This window comes from Cucumis melo, chromosome 4 (genome assembly GCF_025177605.1).
Source record: "Cucumis melo cultivar AY chromosome 4, USDA_Cmelo_AY_1.0, whole genome shotgun sequence".
NCBI lineage: Eukaryota > Viridiplantae > Streptophyta > Magnoliopsida > Cucurbitales > Cucurbitaceae > Cucumis > Cucumis melo.
The window spans coordinates 11,923,091-11,944,461 of record NC_066860.1 but is presented as its reverse complement, the minus strand read 5'-3'; the positions used below and the strand labels follow the sequence as shown (position 1 = coordinate 11,944,461).

Below are 21,371 nucleotides of genomic sequence, written 5' to 3'. Positions count from 1 at the left end.
CCTTATTAATATGTTAATGAAAGAGATTGTTTCCTTTTTAAAAAATTGTAAACTTGCATTACCTTGATGCATACTCGTAATATTATTGCCAAGCTAATTAGTTTTTTTTAATGAATTTTGATGGTGATGATTAGAAAACTTGCAGAACTTATTAAGTTGCAAAATATCTTATCTTCCTGATTCCTTTCTTTCGTTCATTATACAAAATGAAGACAATGAGGGCATGGTACAGCTATAGCTCAGTGCCTCTTCTAAGTTCACGTGGGCAAAAGATGACAACTCAAGTGAAGTTCATAATTGCAACATGGGTGGTCTAAACAAACTAGTTGGCAAGAAAAAACGACATTATTTTATAAGGTATAAGAAATGGACACATGACTACAGGCCCTCTAAACACCACGTGTCCACAGAGCAGGTTGTAGCATTTGTCATTTATTCCTGAATTATTGTGGAAAATATTTATATTAGACTCCTGTTCATGAATTGTGGAAGGAAAATCTTTAGTTCAGACATATTCTCATTTTATGATTTGATGTTCATTAATGTCTCTAATACTCACTTTTTAAACAAATGTAAAAGAATGAGAGTGGTGGACAATAGAAAATAATAGAGTATTTCATCAGAGGAACCCCGATTAAGTAGAGAAATCAGACAAGGTTGCCTCTTTAGGATTAAATTTCCTGATTGCTCAGCTTAGTCTTAGTTTCGAGATGATTATGACATGTCAATTCTCTCTTGTGGGTTAGTCGGAATGTCTTTGGAAGTTTTCTAAAATTGGTCGCGACCCCCTTTTTCATCCTTTATTTTGTGAAGCTTAGGAGAAGTAATAGTTTTAAAGTGAGAAAGAATCTTGATGTAGAGTATGGACAAGTCACGAGTCTTTCACTTTAGGTTTACGTCCATTGTTCAATTACCATAATCCTTCCCATTTGCCATAATCTGATTTTCTAAGTAATGTTGTCAGAAGATAAAATGATATGAATATTACAACATTTGGCATTAATATGTAACTGAAGAAAAATGTACAGTTTCCAATTCTTGATTGGGACAAGTACAAAGTGGGGGGTTTGTAAACAGAATGGATGGCTCAAAGCCTCAAACTCATTGGGATAATGCTATAACTATAACAATCATAAGGAAGAAGAAAATGAGTAAATTGTTTTCTTCTTCCTTTAAATGTTCAAATCTTTTTTCTTCTTCATTGCTTTTCCTTTTTTATATTTATCTTATTTTAACTGTGACTCGAAATTAACACCGGTATCCCCTACGACAAGCAAGGGCACCTGCATTTGAAGTAATAGAGCCCACCAAGGAAGAGGATTTAGCTCCTAAGCTTGAGGCTCTTGCATAACTGGCTGCTGCACCAGCTCCTGATGGAGTGAAGTAGGCTCCATTGAGCATAAGATCTCCCTCTGATCTCCAATTCCAGTGCTTCCATACACCGTTGTGTGTGTCAACTCTCTTTGTTACCTTCACACATTAACAAGTAGAACCAATCAGAGTTTGCAGGAGTGGAAGATCGATTGGTAATTGGTGCCATATTGACCTTACTATGTTTGAATTGTAATCTTTGCTTATGAGTTATAACCATTATATTGATTATATTTTTCTACTGTTCCAAACTTCCAAACAGGATTGAGATGTAGAAAGAGAGAAAAGATACCTCTTTGGCAAAAGGGTTGGCAGGGGCAAGATATCTGTTGCCTTGGCTATTAATGGTGGGATCAGCACTTCCACCGATGGCATACATTACCCAGTGAGTGTAGTCATTATTTACTACGTGGAAATACCCATGTCTACACCTGCAACATTAAATGATGGGTCCCAACCAACCATTAATTTTTTTTTTTGTTAAATTATAAGTTTAGTTTTGAACTTTTAAGCAATTGATCTAGTTTTATCGATTTTATATTTAATAGGTCCTTGAACTTCAAACTTGTCTGATAAATCTCTAATAGATTTCGTTCATTTTAAAACTTAAATTTGGTGGATAGAACTTTAAACTTTCAATTTTTTGTAATAAACAAAAATTTAGGGACTAAACGTAATTAGGAAAGAGAGAGGGGAGAAGGGAAGAGAAGAGTACCTTGGCATTCTTTGGATGAGACCTTCGCCAAAATGGTTATAAGCAATGGTGACTTGCATTTGCTTGTCTCTTACATAAGAATCACTATGACCCAAGAGCATCACCTGTTATGATTCTCAGCCAATTTCAGACTAAATTCCAATTTGTGATGCGCACATAACATTTGATGGATCATTGAACAAAAGCGTAGTAAGCTTTTTTACCTCATTGTGGTGAGTGAAGTAGTTGTTAGAAATTGTGATGGCAGTTGATCCCATGACAGCATCAATGAGCCCATCAGCACAGGAAGAAAGAGAATTATGGTCAATCCAAATATGACTTGACCCAAAAATGGAAATGCCATCACCATCAGCCATTGTCCTCCATCCATAATGACTTGGTGAGCTTCGAACCATGGCATTGCCCGTTGGCTTGCAGTCGTGAATGTGCAAACCATGAATAATGACGTTGGTTATGTATTGGATCGTAATACAAGCTCCATAAGCAATGTGTACATTAGCACCACGGCCATCAATTGTCTTGAAACTGTTCATGATGAGTTCTTGCTTTAGAGTGATAACCATATCTCTTTTGAACACAATCCACAATGGCCTGTCTTGAATCACTGCATGGCGAAGGGTTCCTGGTCGGGGATTGATAGGATCGTCATCACCGGGATCGGAGACGACGTAGTATCGACCATCACGTCCACCAACTGCATTACGACCGAACCCAATGCCGCAGTTGGCCAAGTGCTTTCGCCGCAATTGCCAACGTGGGTCACAACGCCAACAGTCATCTATTGGATTTCCTGTTCCACAAGAGAAGAACCCCAAGTTCCTCCTCTCTGTGCTATTGCGAATGCTCCTGTGGAATATTACCAAACAATAATTGATCAAGCAGCTCAACGGATTAAGACGTATATTAGTTTCAAATCTCGTTTTATACGTAAATTAAACCCCACATTTTTCCATGAGTTAGGTGGGTACGGATCATACGGAAAATGTTGAACCTTATTTAAGAGTTATAAAATTCGCTGGGAAAATTTAATGCTAGAGATGAAAGAGAGAAATTTCATTCTTTTTTGCGTTTATTTGACTAAAATTTGATGTGTCGGTGAAGGTGTCTTTAAATGCAAAGGTGGTCTCATTTATTGATTAGTATATAGTTTCTGCCAGCTAGGCAGCTGCCCCCTGCATGATTTCTACAATAAATTCAACCAAAGAAAAAAAAAGAGAATAACTTATAAGTTCCTCTCCTTCAACTTTCATGTTCGTATTTAATAGATCATCAAAGTTAGAGTGTTGGAAAAGCTTTTAAAGATTTATTATTTTTCAAGTTTAGGAAGCTAAGACACAAAAGTGAAAGCCCAAGATTTTAGAAGAGATATTTTGAATTTTAAGACCTATTTGGCACAGACCTATAAATTTAAAGACAAAACTTATAATTTAACTAGAAGAAAAATATAATGAGAAAACTAGATAGATCTAAAACATAAACGTATATAGGATTTAGCTAAAGTGATTCCTTTAGCATATGTCTAGTGGATGTCTAGTGTGGGACTCACACAATGAAATGAAGTTACATTTCTAATATCAATACATTTATATCCAAACTAACTGTGTAATCGCATTGATTGATTAATCTTTAGATTGAAAGATTGAAATAATATTGTCCGCTCAATATTTTGTTTCCTCTGCTTCAAAATCAAAGGATATCATAAAAAAGAATAAAACGTTGACAAAGTGGACGTAAGATCTTAGCCACAGTCCTTAGGGAACCTTTTCTGAGGATTGAAACAAGAAGATGCGTTTGGGCAATGGAGAGAAATAGAGTAATGAATCTTACACAGATAGATGAGGGAATGGGGTATTATTTTTCCTTTCTTTTTCAATAAAATTTTTTATGCTTATTTATATATTTATTTGTTTCTTTTTCAATATTTTGGATAAGGGAAAAGACAAGAATTAAATTATGAGCGTGACAGGTGGATCTCGCCACATGGGCATGTGTGAAAGAGATTGAAATTTCAGTAGCAAAGAACGTGGTGTTTGGGTCCCTCCCAATCATTATAAATTTTATATCACTAATCTCCTCCTTCACACTATGTTATTATTAAATAAATACAAAACCCATTTGTTTCAGAAATATCTTTACGCTCTCTAAACATTGAATATTATCTTTAAAATCTTAAATATGTTTTAGAAAGGGTTTAGATTTAATTCTTTTACGAAAATTGGCATTTGAATATTGTGGTAGTGATCTAAAATGAGAAATTCAATCACTACACTATTTTAAGTCATTGACATATTTTTTCTTTTTCATGTTTTGATTTATTTCAAAAGAATTTCAAGAATTTAGGTTTCAATTGTAGTTTTGAAACATTTATAAATTTATTTTCTAAATAATGGTTTAAGTTTATTTTACCAATCTTTTTTTAAAATTTAGCTTTAAAAATGGAGTGTTGTTAATTTTGAATTTAAAAAAGAAAAGTTGGCATAAAGGTTTGAGGTAGATTATCTCAAAATCACCTTCAAAACTCAATTATACATATGGAAATCTAACATTTTCTGCAAGTAGCCTAAATGTAATTAATTTTCAGGTTAATGATAAAGTATCTTTATTTTCATTAGTTCATGTATTTATTAAATTAGATCTCTCTCTTTTCGAGTTTGTTTATCATTAGTAAAAGAGACGTCAATTAAAAGTCTTTCTTAATACTTAAAATAATGATTTTTCTTCATTCTATAATATTTATTTAAAACTTAACATTTTCATCAAAACTTAACATATTTGGAGTGAAAAAAAAAAAAACACAAGCGAATCAAAAACAAATATTATTATTATTAGTCATTTTTAATTCTCTCATTTGTCGCCCATTAAACTAAATATCAAAGAAAGAGACAGGAATCTTACGAATCAACCATTGATGCAATTTCCTCTGGATTATCAACAGCATGTTCATTCTTAATATACCTGAAATTTTCAATTAAAAAAATATTATTAAAAATTATAACATTTAACTACGTAATTAAAATATCTCAACATAAATAAAAAAACAATAATAATAATAATAGTAATAAGCTCTTGGTCGGTGGAAGGCTGATCCATACGTTTTTAATATTTTAGTATTTCTCAAAATTTGCGCTAATTTTCTCATTAATGAAATATTTTATTTAATTGTAAAAAGAAAAAAGAAAAAAGAAAAGTTAACGCAAGTAATTTAATTGAGAAATGTGAAAAAAGAAAAGTTGTAGACGTGTAAGCGAAAATGGCCATTGACCAAAAGGTCCAAAATTAGGCGAAAGTTGGGATGTGATGTTGAAGGGTAAATTAGTCATTAAGAAGAAACGAGTCAATGAAGGTAATTAATAAGGGAAAATGAATGAAGGGCCCAGATTTTTGTGATCCGATCTCGAAATTGCACTTTTTGAATATATCCAACGGCCTAAGTTTTGCATTAGGCTTTAGATATTGAATTTATGGTAAGTGAATAAAAAAAATGTTTGTTTGTAAGCTGATAACTTGTGATCGAGCAGTTTAGCAAGTGCAGTACATCAAGTATTATATAAAATCGAAATTTCAACATTGACATTTTTCTGTACCAACAGATTCAAATGTCACATTTCCATAGATGGTTTGACCGGATTTTGAAAATACATCATGTTGTTGTCACAGATCATTAAACCTTGGTTTGTTAATGGATTGAAGTAAGCAAATAGAATGTTAGACATCCTCATTTTCATTCTCATATTCAAAACTGGATCAAGATCAAACCGGAAAAAGCAAAAACAAAAAGGAAAAAAGCAGAGAGAATAATATGTGTAGTTATAAGCGAAACAGACCGGTAGGGCATTGACGAAGAATTGAAGCTCTGCAATCTCTCATCTTCAGCAAAACTAAAGAAGAATGGGAAGAGAAAATAAGAAGAAGGAAGACGAAGAATAATGGGAATATAATTAATGAATGGGCGGGGAGATGATACATTTGATGAAATGAAAAGAATTGAATTACCTGGAATGAAGGAAGAAGATGAGGAGAAGGAGAAGGAGAAGGGATGTGGAGGTTCGTAGTGTGACAGAAACCGCCATTATTCAAGATTTCTGAAGCCTTCTTTTTGCTTCTGTGAAGGAAATAGCAGTAGGTTGGAGTGTGTGTATGTATTGAATTCAATTAGGGGTTTTGTCTCTCTCTTGATCTCTCAGATTTGTATGAGAGACAGACGGAGATAAATGCGAGTAGTTGTGAAACCAAATACACAAATTGAATGGGAACCAAAATTGAGATGTATAATCTCCTTTTATAGGCCCCCACTTATAAGCTTTTCCCAATTTCTTTTTTTCTTTTTTCTTTTTTCTTTTTTCTTTTTTCTTTTTTCTTTTTTCTTTTTTCTTTTTTTAAATTCAACGATTTTTTTTAATTTTTATACCTTTGACTATGAGATTAATTCATGAACCTAACTAAATTATATCCCAAATCATAACAACTCACCCCATAATCTACAGATTAAATTCTTTAACCGTACAAAAGAAATATATTTCCAAAATTTATTATGTAAATGTTAATATATGATAAAAATGTTTTGAAATAAACTAGTACATTAGTATGTATTTTCTTTCATTCATGTGGATAAAATAAATAATCTTTGCCTATCCGTTGGATCGAAAAAGTATTTTTTGTATTTCTTTGAGTAGATTTTTTGCTACAATGTTTATTAGTTATTTTTTAGTGCCTTGTTCACAAACTTCCTCCGATCAAAGGCTTTCTCAATAAGGTATGTACTCCACTATTTTCTTAGACTATGAGACGATGGTTCGTATGATTAACAAAGCTTTATTAGAATATTCTTATTATCTTCGAAAATATCTTAAGTTTAGTTTCCACTTCTCATTCCACCGAAGTTCACTTTGTACGACGAGAATGGAATAAGGTTGCCCATACATGATTTAGCTAGGTGTGGACATGATTCTTCTTTCATTTATTTTGGTTTGCTAATCTTTCTAAGCGGTTAATTTCTGGTATGTATATTCTCCATGTAGAAGAAACCATTTTTTTTATTAAAGAATAAAAAGAATGTGATTTCTATTGACATTTTTATTTCTCCCTTTTGAACTTGGATTTTCCTTCCGTCTTGAGTTTTAAAAATCAATAATTTATGTCGGAGAAGATTTAAATTTAGTTTATATTTGGTTTTTAAAACGAATATTTCAAGTTTGAATCTTATCTCTTTTTAGCTACGTTTTAAATTTTTTCATTTTAAAAATAATCTTTAAAGGAAAATTTAACTTTGGAAAGATAGTTGTAACTTGAAATTACAACCTTAAAATTAATTTAATCGTACAAATTGAGCCCTGGCACTTAGATAAGTGTTAAAATTAGTCTATCAAACTTATAATAGTTGTAAGATCCTTAAAATGATAAAAATTGACCCTTATCAAACTTACATTATCTTACGATCGAAAGTTTGAGAGTGTAATTACAACTACAAATTTATCACTGTACCAAAATTTCAAAGTTAAAGATATATTCTTCCTTTTTTTTCTAGCAGCTAATTAATACAATCAACTAAAACAATTAATCAAATAAAAATCACCTGAGCATTTCCATGTTAAGAATGTGACAAATAGTTGTATTAGGGACTATATTTAAGAATTTTGACCAAATTTTAGGGATCAAATTTGAACTTTCTAAAACCATATCGACCAAATTGATGCTTTTTAAAAAATGCGGAGATCAAAATCAAAGAAAAGGTTATGTACTAATTTAACAGAAATGTATTCTCTCTCTCATACTATTATGTTTAATCATTCAATTGGATATATTTAACCTCTATATATATATCTTCGTTATATTATGTTGAGTAAGGGTTTTTTTTATTAAAAAAAAAAGGTTAATTTTCATAAATGTAACAAAATCCAAAAAAACTCACGAGGCCGATAAAATATTTTCACAAATTCTAGATTTTCTCGTGATATTGCGGACGATTTGTCTCTTCTCTTTCTTATTCTTTGCGATTTATTCATATTCTTTTCCAGATTTTCTCACATTTCCTTCCCTATTTTATTTCTTATATTTTTAAATGATTAATTTTTCTGTTTAAATTTCTTATTTCATCTTTACCATTATCAACAAGATTTTTGAAGCTACTTTTTCTTCCTTGTATATGAGAATATCAAGATTGTTTAAGTATCATTTTGACATGATCTAAACAATTGTTTGTCGTTGTCAATACAATCATTTACCATGGTCAACACACAATTATTTAAATTTGAAACCATTTTCCCATCGTTTAAAAAGAACTACACAATCATGTGTTGATAACAATCACTTACCATAGTCAGCACGATTATTTAACATTCAACACAATCGTTTAGATTTGAAGCCATTTTCCCATCGTTTAAAAAGAACTACACGATCGTGTTGATATGATTTAAACGATTGCTTACCATGTATGCATGGTCAACATTATCGTTTAATATAATCAATATGATCTTTTATCATAGTCAACACAATCGTTAGATTTGAAGTTTTTAACAATCATTTACATTAATGAACTACACGATCGCTTACCATAATCAAGATGATCGTTTTCCATGATCAACCCGATTGTTTGCCCTGGTCAATATTATCGTTTAGCATTGTTCACATAATCGTTAAATTTGAAGTTTTCTTTTCCCATCGTTAAAAATGAACTACACGATCGTGTATCATGATTATAGTACATGATCGTTCAAAAACAGATTACTTGCGCACACGTGTGGCCTATTAATCGCGTATTGACTAGAGCATTTTTTATATTTTTCATTGTGAGTCTGTAAGTTTTTTTCGCTTTTAGAATTGTTCTATATGATGTACATATTTTATCGATTTGTTATATTTTTTAAAAAACCTTAATAATAATAATAATAATAATAATAATAATAATAATAATAATAATAATAATAATAATAATAATAATAATAAAACTAGAGTTAAATTTATAATTTAATCTGTTAAATTTTCTAAAATTTTCCAAGCGAATCAATTTAAAGTCTGACTAAAATATTCTTCTATCAAATTTTAATTGTCCATTTGATTGATGTGACATTTAAGAAAGTGTATACATGAACAAACAATTCGTCAGCAGTAATCTTAATTATATAAGTTTCAATTTTTATTTTTTTAGAAAAATTATGATTAAATCTAAGATTGATGCAAAAAAAAACCAAACCATGTCCAAATTGATCCAATAATTTGGTTTGGCTTTTTAGTATCAACTTGGACTTGATCTTTGGTTTGAATTTAGAAAAGACTAATAATAAGTATTGGTTCAAATTACAATTTTGTTGGAAAAACCAATGAAAACCAAACCTAACCAATAGTATATATACCCTTTAGAATCCATTCTGCCGATGAGTATATCTAGTTGTATTTTAATGACTATAGTGAAATAAGATTATCTAATTTAAATTTTTTTTAAAGTGGAACTAATTTAAAATAAATTATCTTAGAAAAAATTGAATTGTTTTTTACGATGACATACATTAGTTTTAAAACATTTTTAAGTGTGTTTTAGACCACTTTTATCAAATAAATTTAAAAAACATTGGATTTTTTTAGAAAATAGTATATACATATTAATCAATCTAACCCACTCTTAATGTTTAAAAATAAAGCAATTAGAAATAGAAAAAAATTGGAGTGATCAAATAACCAATAAGTAAATATATAGCATTGCCAAACATGAATACATTATACATGTTTGCGTATTTATTTGACTATGTGTTTTATTTTAGTTTGCTCGTAATAAATCTCAAAGTATTAAATTTTATTAAAGTTTTATATACCCTATCATTCAAATGCATTAAATGTAAATGCTTACTAATTAAAATCTATAGCAAATATAATTCAATACTTACAAATGCGATCATGTAACATTTTCTACAAGAATGTGTATAATCATTTCCTACATAATCGCGTATCATGATTGTTTAGAAGAAGAATTACGTAAAACATTTTTTTCATCGTTAAAAAGAACTAAACGATCGTGCATCATTTTCTAGACAATCGTGTATTATTTTTAACACAATCGCATATCATAATCTTTTAGAAAAAGAATTATATGAAACATTTTTCCATCATTAAAAAAAAACTACATGATTGTATATCATTTCTTACACAATCTACACGATTGCGTATCATGATCGCTTAGAAGAAGAATTACACGCGTGCGTGTGACCTATTAATTACATGTTAATTGAGACATTTTTGGTATTTTCTATTATGGGTCTGTAAATTTTTTTCATTTTCAAAATTGTTTTATAGAGTATAAATATTTTATCGATTTGTTATATTAAAAGAAAAAACCAATATTTGTTGCTATTTTAAATTGACATACTTCAACCAACAAATAAATCGTCTATTTTAATACCTTCTAATTTTAAATACAATTAAAAATATATAATTATTCTAAAAGTTATTTCAAAATAATTATTTCTTTTGTTATTCAATTTTTATTTGATAAATTATTTTTATGGCAAAATGGTGTTCTTATCTCTTAACTTATACTAGACATACCTTAAGTTAATAAAATAAATTTAACTCAGCCATAATTGTCATAGTTTTTCATCTTTGAGTGAAAGATCCGTTTTTTCATCACCATAATTATTATATTAAAAAACACGCTTTTAGTTATTAATTATTTTTTTCTAGATTTAAATATAAAAAAAGTCAATTTTATTTCTCTCTAAAATATGTTGCATTTGATGTTATTCGAAAAAAATAAATAAACACTTTATGTTTTTTAACAAGTTTAATGTGTGTGTATATATTTAGCGTGTATATATATATACATATATATATTATTTTAGCACCTTGCTTATTTTTATTGTATTTTACTAAAATTAAACTATGCATCTAATTCCCATTTATAAGATGGCAAATGCATAATAATAATAGTAATATTACTATTATATTATTATTATTATTATTATTATTATTATTATTATTATTATTATTATTATTATTATTATTATTATTATTATTATTATTATTATTATTATTATTATTATTATTATTATTATTATTATTATTATTATTATTATTAACGACATAAAATTTAACATTATACTTATCTACTCTGAAATCAATTTTAATAATGATAAAAAATAGTAAAATTTAATTAATATGAATGAATAGGTATTTAAAAATAAGAATTTAATAAAAATTTTAAATACTAAATCTTAAAATTTAGAAACTAAATTTATGTGAAATAAAAAATTCAAGAATAAAATTGAAATAAAATAAGGTTTTGACATACTGAACAAAGTTTGGAGAGTGAATTAAAATAGATTCAAAATTGAATGAATATGTATATATTATATTTTAAAAGTTGAATCGAATGAGACTAAAAACGTAAAAAGAAAAAATATAGAGGAAATTAGTAATAAAGTCCACGAATCCCCATGGTAACTGTCACTAACCAACTTATTAACTATTGCTCTTCAGTTTTCTTTTCTTTTCTTCTATTTTTTCACCTTGCTTACGTGTCACATCTGTCGGTCAATCACGTGGCCTACTCTTTCTTGTCTGACACCTCAGCCAACTTTAAAAGCGCTTGACCACCACATCCTCCCTGGGACCACCGTCTCATGCCACGTCAGAATATTAATTTCTTATTCTATACTTTCAATGCTGGACGCTCACAGTTCGGAGCGTTGGGACCACTCTCCATACACTTTCTCCACGTGTCCACGAGACCGATGTTGAAAAGTAACAGATTTTCTGGTGAATTTTACCCAACTGTTCGTATCAAGATCTGGCGGTTCTTAACACACAAGTTTTCCCAAACCGAGTACGGTTCAACCCTGGTTTTTACTTTTGCTACACGGCGTCGTTTTACTTGCCGGTTTTCACTTGCCAGCGCGACCACGTTTTACTTCAATTCTACTTCTTTTAAAATGAATCAATAATAAGTTTTAAGGTCAAAGTACGATTTCCAGAATTTTATTATTTTTATAATCCATAACTTTTATTGTTTTTTTCTTTTCATTGAAATTGGCTAAATTAACCATTTTCATTTTCATTCTTTTTGAAAAAATCAACCGTAAACCAACTGAACAAATATATACTAAATTTCTAAAACAATTTTATTTATTTAAAAAATTTACTTGAATGAACTAAAATTGAATATCTTAAAGTACAAAAATCAAAATCAAAATCAAAATAATATTTTAATTTAATGATATCTACGTTCCTTCTCGTGATAAATTGTAAATTGAAATTTATTATATACGATATTAATTTTCTAAAGTAACTTTTACAAATTAGTTCATTAAAAAATGTTGTAATAAAATAACAATGTCAATAAAATATCCCACAGAAAATATAGGAAAAAGACTTTTTTTTTTTCAAAAAAAAACCATTACATTAACTTAACCTATATTTTATCAATCACAAAGTCCTAAAAGGACCTAAACCATTACTCATCATTAACTAAAGATATTATGGACAAATTTAACTAATTTTTGCAACTACTTTCTTTTAAAAATTAATAGGTCAATTTTGAAAATATGTGACATAAAGAAATTAATGACAATAGTTTTTACCATAAATAAAAGCGGTAATCACATTAAATAATTACAATAATATAAAGAGCATGATGTAGGAGTAGGACCAAAAGTAAATTCACACACTTTATTTTATATACTTTGCCATGTTATTTACAAATGGTTACTTACACCAAAAGCAATGTTCTATTCTATGAAGTTTCACTACTTTAATAATATATATGTACATGTTAATTCTGCTAAATGGGACTATCATATATTAAATGATGTTTATTTGTTATTAATATGATTTTCGTTAAAAGAAAAGAAAAGAAAAATGAGATGTTAATTATATGGAATGGAAGGTAGAGGTTGGTATACATAGTTGGAAATTAATAGAGGTGTGGTAGCCTTGTCTTATCATGTTCAAAGATATATGTATGATTGGATCTACAAAATTGTATATATAGTGCCAAACTCAAAATGTGATGTCTCCATTCTCTTTTAGATAATGCATGGGTCAACTTCATTTTGTCTTCTTAAAATAATAGAGAAGTATATTGAATTTCACTAATTTTTTATAATATAAAACTAATCATTCTATTTTTTATAATATAAAAATAATTATCCGACTATTATAAAGTTTAACACTTAAAAGTGGAAAATATTGTTTCTGGTCATTAAATTTTAGATTTAACTTTTAATTGGTCTCTAAATTTCAGAATCTTTTAATTTCTAAAAATATTATAATTAACCATTTGAGCTTTATTATTATTATTTGGTTGGTTTCAAGTTTATACTTTTACTTTCCATTTTTCGTTTAGTATTAATGTTTATTACTTAATTTAAATAATTATATAATTAATCTTTTTCATTGCTATTAAAATTAAAATTTCATTTCATAATTCTTTTAAATTGATTAACGGACACCAACATTAAAAACAATAAATAATTATTCAGTAAGGTACGAAATTAAAAATGTAAATTTTAAGATCTAAAGATCACATCTTGTAACATTTTAAAATATAAAATATAAATTGAAACCAAACTCAAAACTTAAAAATTAAAAGTGTATTTTAAAGTTTAGGATAAAAGTTGAAACTTAAGGATAAAAAAAAAAAAGATATAATTTTCTCTTCTTTCATATTATTTTTAAAATAAATAATCGAAAAGAGAAAAATAATAATATATATAATAGTAAGTGATATAAAATTAAATATATTTTAACACATGAATTAAGTAATAATTGAAAGAATATGTATATAATAGGTGATATAGAGAGAAGTGGTTAAATAATATAATATTAAATTTGTTTTTGGCATATTAAGTTAAAATTTAGGGTGAAATGTGGTTGATTTAAAATACAAAATTCTGGCAGGCACAGGCAGAGAAGCTGTCTTGGTCTAAGATCTCTCCCTCCAAAAGGTACGCCAATATATATCTGAAAACAAAAGAAACACATTTTAATACTTTTTTATTTCCCCCCTTTTGAGTTCGAAGTAAACAAAATATTTTATACAATTGGTGGGTCAATAAGAAAGTCTCAATTGAAATCCTAAGTACATTTTATTTTAATATTCATATAATTTTGATTAGCTTATTTCATCTTTCTTAAACTTGATTGTGACAAAGGAATGATACAAAAGAAAGAGAAAGAGAAAGAGAAAGAAAGAATAAGATTACAGTTAAAAATAAAATACAAAACCAATATCAAAGGCATTAATTGTGCTTTCTAAAAGACCAAATTACCATTACAAAACATGCAAATATTAATAACTCTAATGTTATCATATAAAAAAGAAACGCCTTTTCTTATTTGACTTTGACAATTTAAATTCAAAGAAAAGTCTAATATTCATACACCTAAAATCCCATTAACAAATTTGACCAATTGGAGAATTGGCTCAAACTTTCACCAATCAACCAAATTCTTATACTACATGATAATAACATATACAGTAAAAAAATTTAGAATTAATGTAAATTTTGATTAATTAATTAATAGCTCATAAATAATAATAAAAACAAAATATCCAAAAAGTTAATACTCTATTTAATTTCTCCAACTTTGAAGGGTTTATTAAATAGAAGGAATAAATGTGAAGAAAATTTATCAATTTAAAATTATATTGATGGAAAATGATATTGATAGGGGGTAGTTAAAGAATTTGTTGAGGCTCTTTTCATTAAAGTTAGCTAAGACTTTTGGAAGTGTTTGAAAATGAAAATTGCCAAAATGAAAGGGACAAAGTTCACTAAAGGTCCAATTATAAAAAGAGTTTTTGTGTGTTAGTCAATTTATTGTATATATAACATACCATAATCAATGCCATAATTGGCTCCCCTACTTGTAACACTACTTTTGTACCCTTTACATTCCCCATATCTTATTTTATGTGGAAAAAAAAAATCTTCAATTAAACATTATTATATATAGCATTTAATTAATTAAGTTAATTATATATATAGAATAAGGTTTGGTCTAATTTGTTGAATAGATATATACGTTATTTGAATTTGACATTTCTTTTTGGTCCAGCTTTTATGTTCGGGCTTTTATAAAGTTAATATTTAGATTTTCATGTGCATATATTCATAATTTTAGAGTTATAATATATTTTTTTTGAAAATTACAAAGAAAAATATGTATTGAATTAAAAAAAAAAAAAAAAAAGAGAAAAAACTATCAAAATATGTTTTCACTATAGAACAAATAGGTTTATTTTGTGCCAAAATAATCATAGGTATACACCTTCATTTGAGGTTGGTTTAGAGGTTCAATTTTGTTTTTCTACTTCCACTTTATTTATGTACTTAAAAATGTTTATTTTCTTGTTATGCACAATTCCTTTCATTCTTGGTTTAGGCTTTGTTTTGATAACAATTTTATTTTTAAAATTTATATTTCGTTATTTCTAATTTTTCTAAAAAACTTTTATCGTATAACTTTTTCATGGACTAATTAACGAACCTCTTCTCGTGTAGTCTATCCAAAACGCTTCTTTCAGGACACACTTAGTCAAATTTTACTTCTTATCTTAACTACAGATCTTACAGTATCGATCTAATTCTATGAAAATTTGTTAATTTGTTTAACCTAGATGAACATGCAAGTTATCTTTGTTATAGATTTTAAAAGTATAAGTTATTTTATAGCACTTATAAAAGAATTAGGATATACTACAACATTCAAGTATTATATAATCAATATATAAAGAAATTAATTAATATGGATTTTAATTTGTTTAACTTTTAATTAAATCATATTAAATTAAATTAATCAATAATTCATTAATTCATTAAACCATATTTAATCAAAATTAACTTAATTAATCATATCAATTAATTACCATATTAATTAGGGAACTTTTCATAGATATTGACAAAGATAGAGCAATCAGACAAAGATACACAAATATAGGCAATGATAGAATACTATACAAATAGATATTGGTGTTCTATTTTGTTACCTTCATTTCCCTTTCTTTCTTTATTTATTTTTCGTTCCACCTTTCCTTTAGATTTCATTGATTTGCTAGTTGATGCTGCTTGCTTCTTGCTCACTATCTATGAAAAAAAAAAATAGGGTTAAGTTACATAGAATAATAATGATTATTCAATTAAATATAAACGAATATAGATTCAGATCTTTTTGTATGGGAGATAGATCGAAATAGTTAGAAATAGATGATGAAGATAGATCGAGATAGATGGAGATCGATTTGGTTGTGGAACCAAAATATTAAGCAACGACCATAATGCCAAAAATAAATTTTTGAACATTGATGAGAACGGAAAGTGAAGAACAAGATGGAGAAATTTTTTGAAAGTTTTGTTGAAGAAAGGTACAAGGAAATAAACGATTGATGAAGAAGATATATGACAAAAATGATGTAATAAGAAGATGAGGACTGTAAAGAAGAGGAAAAGTCTGAACAAGTGTCTTCTCCTTTTTATATATAGCGCGTTGATTTCGATGGTATTTTTGTAATTATGAGTGATTGAGCTTGACTTCTCTAAACGATCGTTTATACTTACATACACAATCAGATATACATATGTGGCGATCTTTGAAGGTACTCTACATGATCGTTTATATCTAAAGTTTTTCGCCATCGTTTAGCTATTATCTGATCATTTATATCTATGATAATTTACAAGATCATATATCAGTTGTATCTTTGTCTACACGATCACATATATGATGATCGTTTAGTAGAACATTACTCTCGTGCATGTGGCCAATTAATAGCATGTTGATTGTGATATTTTTTGTATTTTGTATTGTGGGCCTTGGACTTTTTTTGTTTTTGAAATTATTCTATAGAGTGTAAATATTTTACCGATTTGTTATATTTTTTAAAAGATCCCTTTAACTAAATAGCATTAAACTAAATTATTAATTAATTCTTCAATTAATTAATTACTAAATTAAATATATTATATTTAATTTGATTCATATATAAATTTATCTCATAAATTATAGTTTTAATATAATGTATATCATATACACATTAAATTTGAATCTATAGTTTTAATATGAATCTAATTCACATTAATTAAATTAATATTTGAACTCATTCAAAGATTTTATTCACTACAAGAAAATGGAGCATTCCCGACGCCGAAAAGCACGTCGGCATAAAGAACGTCGGGAATAAGGGCTTTCCCGACGCCCTCAACAACGCGTCGGGAGCTGCGTCGGGAAAACCATCTTTCCCGACGCACCATGAAGGTGTCGGCAAAAATACGTCGGGAAAAGGGGTTTTTCCCGACGCATCTCCCAGTGCGTCGGGAGCGGCGTTGGGAATAGGGGTTTTTCCCGACGCCGCGTGAAACGTCTGGAAAAGGGGTTTAATGAGCGTCGGAAATTCCCCTTTTCCCGACGCATTTTGAGGGATTTCCCGACGCCACGTCATTGCGTCGGGAAAGCCCCTTTAAATTCGTTTCAGTTCTGTGAATTACAGAACCGAAACCGAGAGGAGGAGAAAAAGAAAGGAGAAGAAGAAGAAGTCGCCGCCGTTGAAATTTCCTGTTGTTCCGTCGCCGTCCGTCGCCGACCGCCCTCGCCGTTGTTCCTCGTCGCCGTCTGCCACTTTAGGTAAGTGAAATATGTAAATTTATTTAGTTTTTTTAGGGTTTTTTTTGATAAAAATTAGTTTAGGGTTTGTTTGTTTTTTTGTTTTTTTGTTTCAAAGTTAAAAAAATGTATGTATTAAATTAACGTATATTCAAATTGTTTGCTAGATAGAGTTTATTGAAATTGTTAAAGTTCTTTTTTGTTTTTGTTTTAGTTTTGCTTTAGTTAATTAGTTTTAGGATTAGTTTTAGAATTTAGATTTTGAAATAGTTTTATATATATATATATATATATATATATATATATATATTCTTAGTTTTATTAATGATATTTAATTGTGACTATCAATTATGAGACTTGCATACTGTTTATGACACTTCATTCATCCCTAATCGGTTAATGTATGATTTAGATTTTTGTTCTATTTAGATTTTTTATATATACTTTTCGTTGTTTAATTTTCTTTTCACATAAGTTTTTAATAAATCTTAAAATTAGTCTATGTTTTATCGATTTTTTTTTCATATTATCTATTGTCCTTTTTAGATAAAAAATATTGAAGTTTATATTTGGAAGACTAAATTTATGTTTTATGATTTAATTAGACTTTTATTGAACAAAATTTAAAGTACTTATATTCAAGTAATTTTTTTTTAAAAAAATTAACAATAACAATAATAATAATAATAAGTATCTCATCTTCAAATGTTATAACTTTAGAGTTTGGACAAAAAATCATCTTTTCTAGTGTCTATGTTTTGAAGAATATTACTGTTTAATTCTAGATTTTAAAAAATATGGCTTTCAATCTTTTTGTTTATAAGAATAAATCTAGGGAGATTTCTACAAATTAGTTAAAATACATTTTCCATCATTGAAATTTTAAAAATATGTTTAAAAGTTAGTAAAACATATAATAAAATAGAATTGGATTGGATTGGAGATATATAGTCCATAACTCGAAAAACAAATTCCTCTCTCTGTCTTTAAACCACCGCAATTAAATGTTATATATACTATACTATAGTAAATAAGATTTCTTCTTTTCAATTTATGTATTCAACTTCTAATTTAAGTCTTAAAAATAAAACCCATAGTCTTAATTAAATTGTTCATAATCTAAATGTTTGTTTTCTATGTCCATAGCCATTATGTCATATCGACGATCAAATTTTATGGAGACGGACGATATGTTCCTCCAGTTTGAGGACGATTTAGATAATAACATCGCGGGAGGGTCATCATCTGTGGGCGACAATACGGGTGAGTCTAAGAATTTTCTTAATTTTAACTTACAAATATTTCATGTTCTTTTTTCTAACTTTATATGTTATTGTCTATTTATTGAGCAGGGTCTTCTTCTCAACAAACGACTCCGACTCCTAGGAGACGTGCGCAGTCTCGACTCTTAGAGTTAGAGCGCCACGTTGCAATAAATGGGCGCATTCCGATGACGATCGCCCCTGGAGCGGAGAAGCCTATTTCTCCACACGCCGTTCGCTTCAGCCAGGCGATAGGCGTGTGCGTGCGAAAGACATTTCCCGTCCACTGTCTTAAGTGGACGGACGTTGGGAGAGAATACATTGAGGTCGTCAAGGGCGACCTCCAGGTAATTAAATGCACTACACATTTATATATGATTTCATTTGAAACATATCTAACTTTAACCAATCTAATGTGTTATGTTTGTAATGTGCAGCGATTCTTTGTGCTTGATTTCAATGATCAAGCAATGAACAGGTTTGTTGAGCATCAGATGCTCATGACCTTTAAAGAGTTCCGGGCCGACTGTCATAAACATTTCAAAAAGTACAGCGACCCGGAGGAGGCTCGTGCCAACCCACCAAACGCATTGGTTGGACGTGATGAGGATTGGCACTTCCTCTGCGACCATTATATCAGCCGTGCATTCCAGGTATTTGTCATGATTAATTATGATAACAAGTTTTTATATGTATAAGAAATAAACAATATAATTGTTTTAATGCAGGAGCAATCACGGACAAACAAGGCTGCTAGACAGAAGCAGCCTTACAATCATAGTAGCGGGTCCAAGTCGTTTCTACAACGACAGTATGAGCTCGCTGAAAGAAGAGGGCAGCCGGTCGATCGTGTGGAATTGTTCCGGGAAACACACGTTCGAGCTGGGACATTCGTGTCGCAAGCCGCCGAGGATGCGCATGTAAGTTATACCCTTATTAATTATCCACTTTTATTATATATTTTTGCGCGTTACCTAACATAATTTTTAAATTTGTTGCAGAATCAAATGCTGGAACTCCAATCCCAGCCTATCCCAGAGGGTAGTCAGCCACTCTCTGAGGATGAGATATGCGATCAGGTGTTGGGTAGACGACCAGGCTACTCAAAAGGCCTTGGTTGGGGACCCAAGCCGAAGGCCCGCAGAACGGCAAGTGCAAGCAGTTCGTCGACATCTTGTTCGCAGTCCACACAAAAAGAGATTGAATTACAAGCTAAACTTCATGAAGCTTTGGAACGGATTGAAGTACAAGATAGAAATCACCAAGCATTAGCTTCACAAGTGGAAGCTATGAAAAAGATGATTGAAGACCTAACTCGTGCACAACAGGGACCACCACATGATCCCTAGCTCTGCGGTACGTCGTATATGTCTCTATTATTCTTAAGTTTTTGCAATATATGATTATGTATTAAACTTAGTTATTTTTATACCATTTTTAGGACCGAAGGTGTAGAATGACGCGCATACGCACCTCGTTGGGAGATTTTTCATTATGTTTATGTTTTTTCTATATTGAGAACTATATTTTGTTGTAGTCAACTTATTCGTATTATTAATTTTAATTCTATTTTTTAAATTTGTGTTTGTATATTTATTAATTTATTTTAATTTAATCCAAAACGTCGCGAAATTTTTTTGAGCAATCCGAACATCATTGTGAATGTTTGAGCAAAATATTATAAGGAAAAAAGTAAAAATAAAATATTTAAAAAAATATATAAAAAAATATTTCCCGACGTTCATTATGTTGGGAAAAAAACGTCGGAAAACAGGTTTTCCCGACGCCGGGAGATGCGTCGGCATAGACGGCGTCGGGAATAAGGTTTTCCCGACGCCGTCATGCCAACGCATCTCCCAGCGTCGGGAAAGGCTTTCCCGACGCTGATTTGGTACGGCGTCGGGAAAGCCTCTCGCGACGCATTTCTCCCGACGTTCTTCCCGACGTCATTTTGTACGTCGGGATATCCGTTCCCGACGTACTTTGCATTTTCGCCGACGTATTTGTGCGTCGGGAGTACCCCCGTCTCTTGTAGTGATTCTCTCAAAAAATAATTTTGAATCATACCCAAAAGTGTTGAAGGTTGTCCTAGGTAAGGCCTAAAGTTCATGGATGGAGCTAAAGTTCAAGAAAAATTAGGAGCTGACATGAGGGAACATGTGTCCAAAAGAGAAAAGTTAGAGTCCAAGTTTCAGGTCCGGTTGAATCGGTAGTATATACCAATCAAGAAATAATTGAGCATTGCTCGATCTGACGCCTTGTAACCTTGAGCATTGCGACTGAAAAAATGTAATTCCCAAAGTAGAAGCGAATAAACACCGTGCAAATAAAATTCAATTTGTAAAACAAAAAAATTTAGAGAAAAACAAAACTAAAGCCTAAGCATGCTTCTAAGGAGGAAAAAGGGGAAAGAAACTCACTTTTGTAGAACATCCAAG

At 29.6% G+C, this 21,371-nt stretch overlaps 2 protein-coding genes across 2 annotated transcripts; one reads left to right on the top strand and one right to left on the bottom strand.

Moving 5' to 3' along the window:
- Window positions 1-973: 973 nt before the first annotated feature.
- Window positions 974-6,342, bottom strand: LOC103489803 (probable pectate lyase 8). Its single transcript, XM_008449110.3, has 7 exons — window positions 6,080-6,342; window positions 5,911-5,964; window positions 4,982-5,041; window positions 2,290-2,932; window positions 2,087-2,190; window positions 1,664-1,802; window positions 974-1,470 (listed from the first exon to the last, which is right to left on the bottom strand). The coding sequence occupies exons 1-7, from the start codon at window positions 6,154-6,156 to the stop codon at window positions 1,249-1,251; spliced, it is 1,299 nt and encodes a 432-aa protein (XP_008447332.2). The 5' UTR covers window positions 6,157-6,342; the 3' UTR covers window positions 974-1,248.
- An 11,268-nt stretch (window positions 6,343-17,610) lies between these two features.
- LOC127148788 (uncharacterized) lies at window positions 17,611-20,511 on the top strand. Its single transcript, XM_051083110.1, has 7 exons — window positions 17,611-17,692; window positions 18,818-18,934; window positions 19,024-19,280; window positions 19,371-19,586; window positions 19,662-19,853; window positions 19,935-20,289; window positions 20,375-20,511. The coding sequence occupies exons 2-6, from the start codon at window positions 18,823-18,825 to the stop codon at window positions 20,280-20,282; spliced, it is 1,125 nt and encodes a 374-aa protein (XP_050939067.1). The 5' UTR covers window positions 17,611-17,692; window positions 18,818-18,822; the 3' UTR covers window positions 20,283-20,289; window positions 20,375-20,511.
- The last annotated feature ends 860 nt before the right edge of the window (window positions 20,512-21,371 follow it).

What these genes read in the sequence shown, in the direction of transcription:
- LOC103489803 (XM_008449110.3), bottom strand. Translation starts at nt 6,156, where the DNA reads ATGGCGGTTTCTGTCACACTACGAACCTCCACATCCCTTCTCCTTCTC. An exon ending in ATCTTCTTCCTTCATTCCAG is followed by an intron (nt 5,965 to 6,079) that starts GTAATTCAATTC and finishes ATTCTTCTTTAG; the next exon opens with TTTTGCTGAAGATGAGAGAT. An exon ending in CTCATCCAAAGAATGCCAAG is followed by an intron (nt 1,803 to 2,086) that starts GTACTCTTCTCT and finishes TTAATGTTGCAG; the next exon opens with GTGTAGACATGGGTATTTCC.
- LOC127148788 (XM_051083110.1), top strand. Translation starts at nt 18,823, where the DNA reads ATGTCATATCGACGATCAAATTTTATGGAGACGGACGATATGTTCCTC. An exon ending in TCGTCAAGGGCGACCTCCAG is followed by an intron (nt 19,281 to 19,370) that starts GTAATTAAATGC and finishes TGTAATGTGCAG; the next exon opens with CGATTCTTTGTGCTTGATTT. An exon ending in AAGCCGCCGAGGATGCGCAT is followed by an intron (nt 19,854 to 19,934) that starts GTAAGTTATACC and finishes AATTTGTTGCAG; the next exon opens with AATCAAATGCTGGAACTCCA.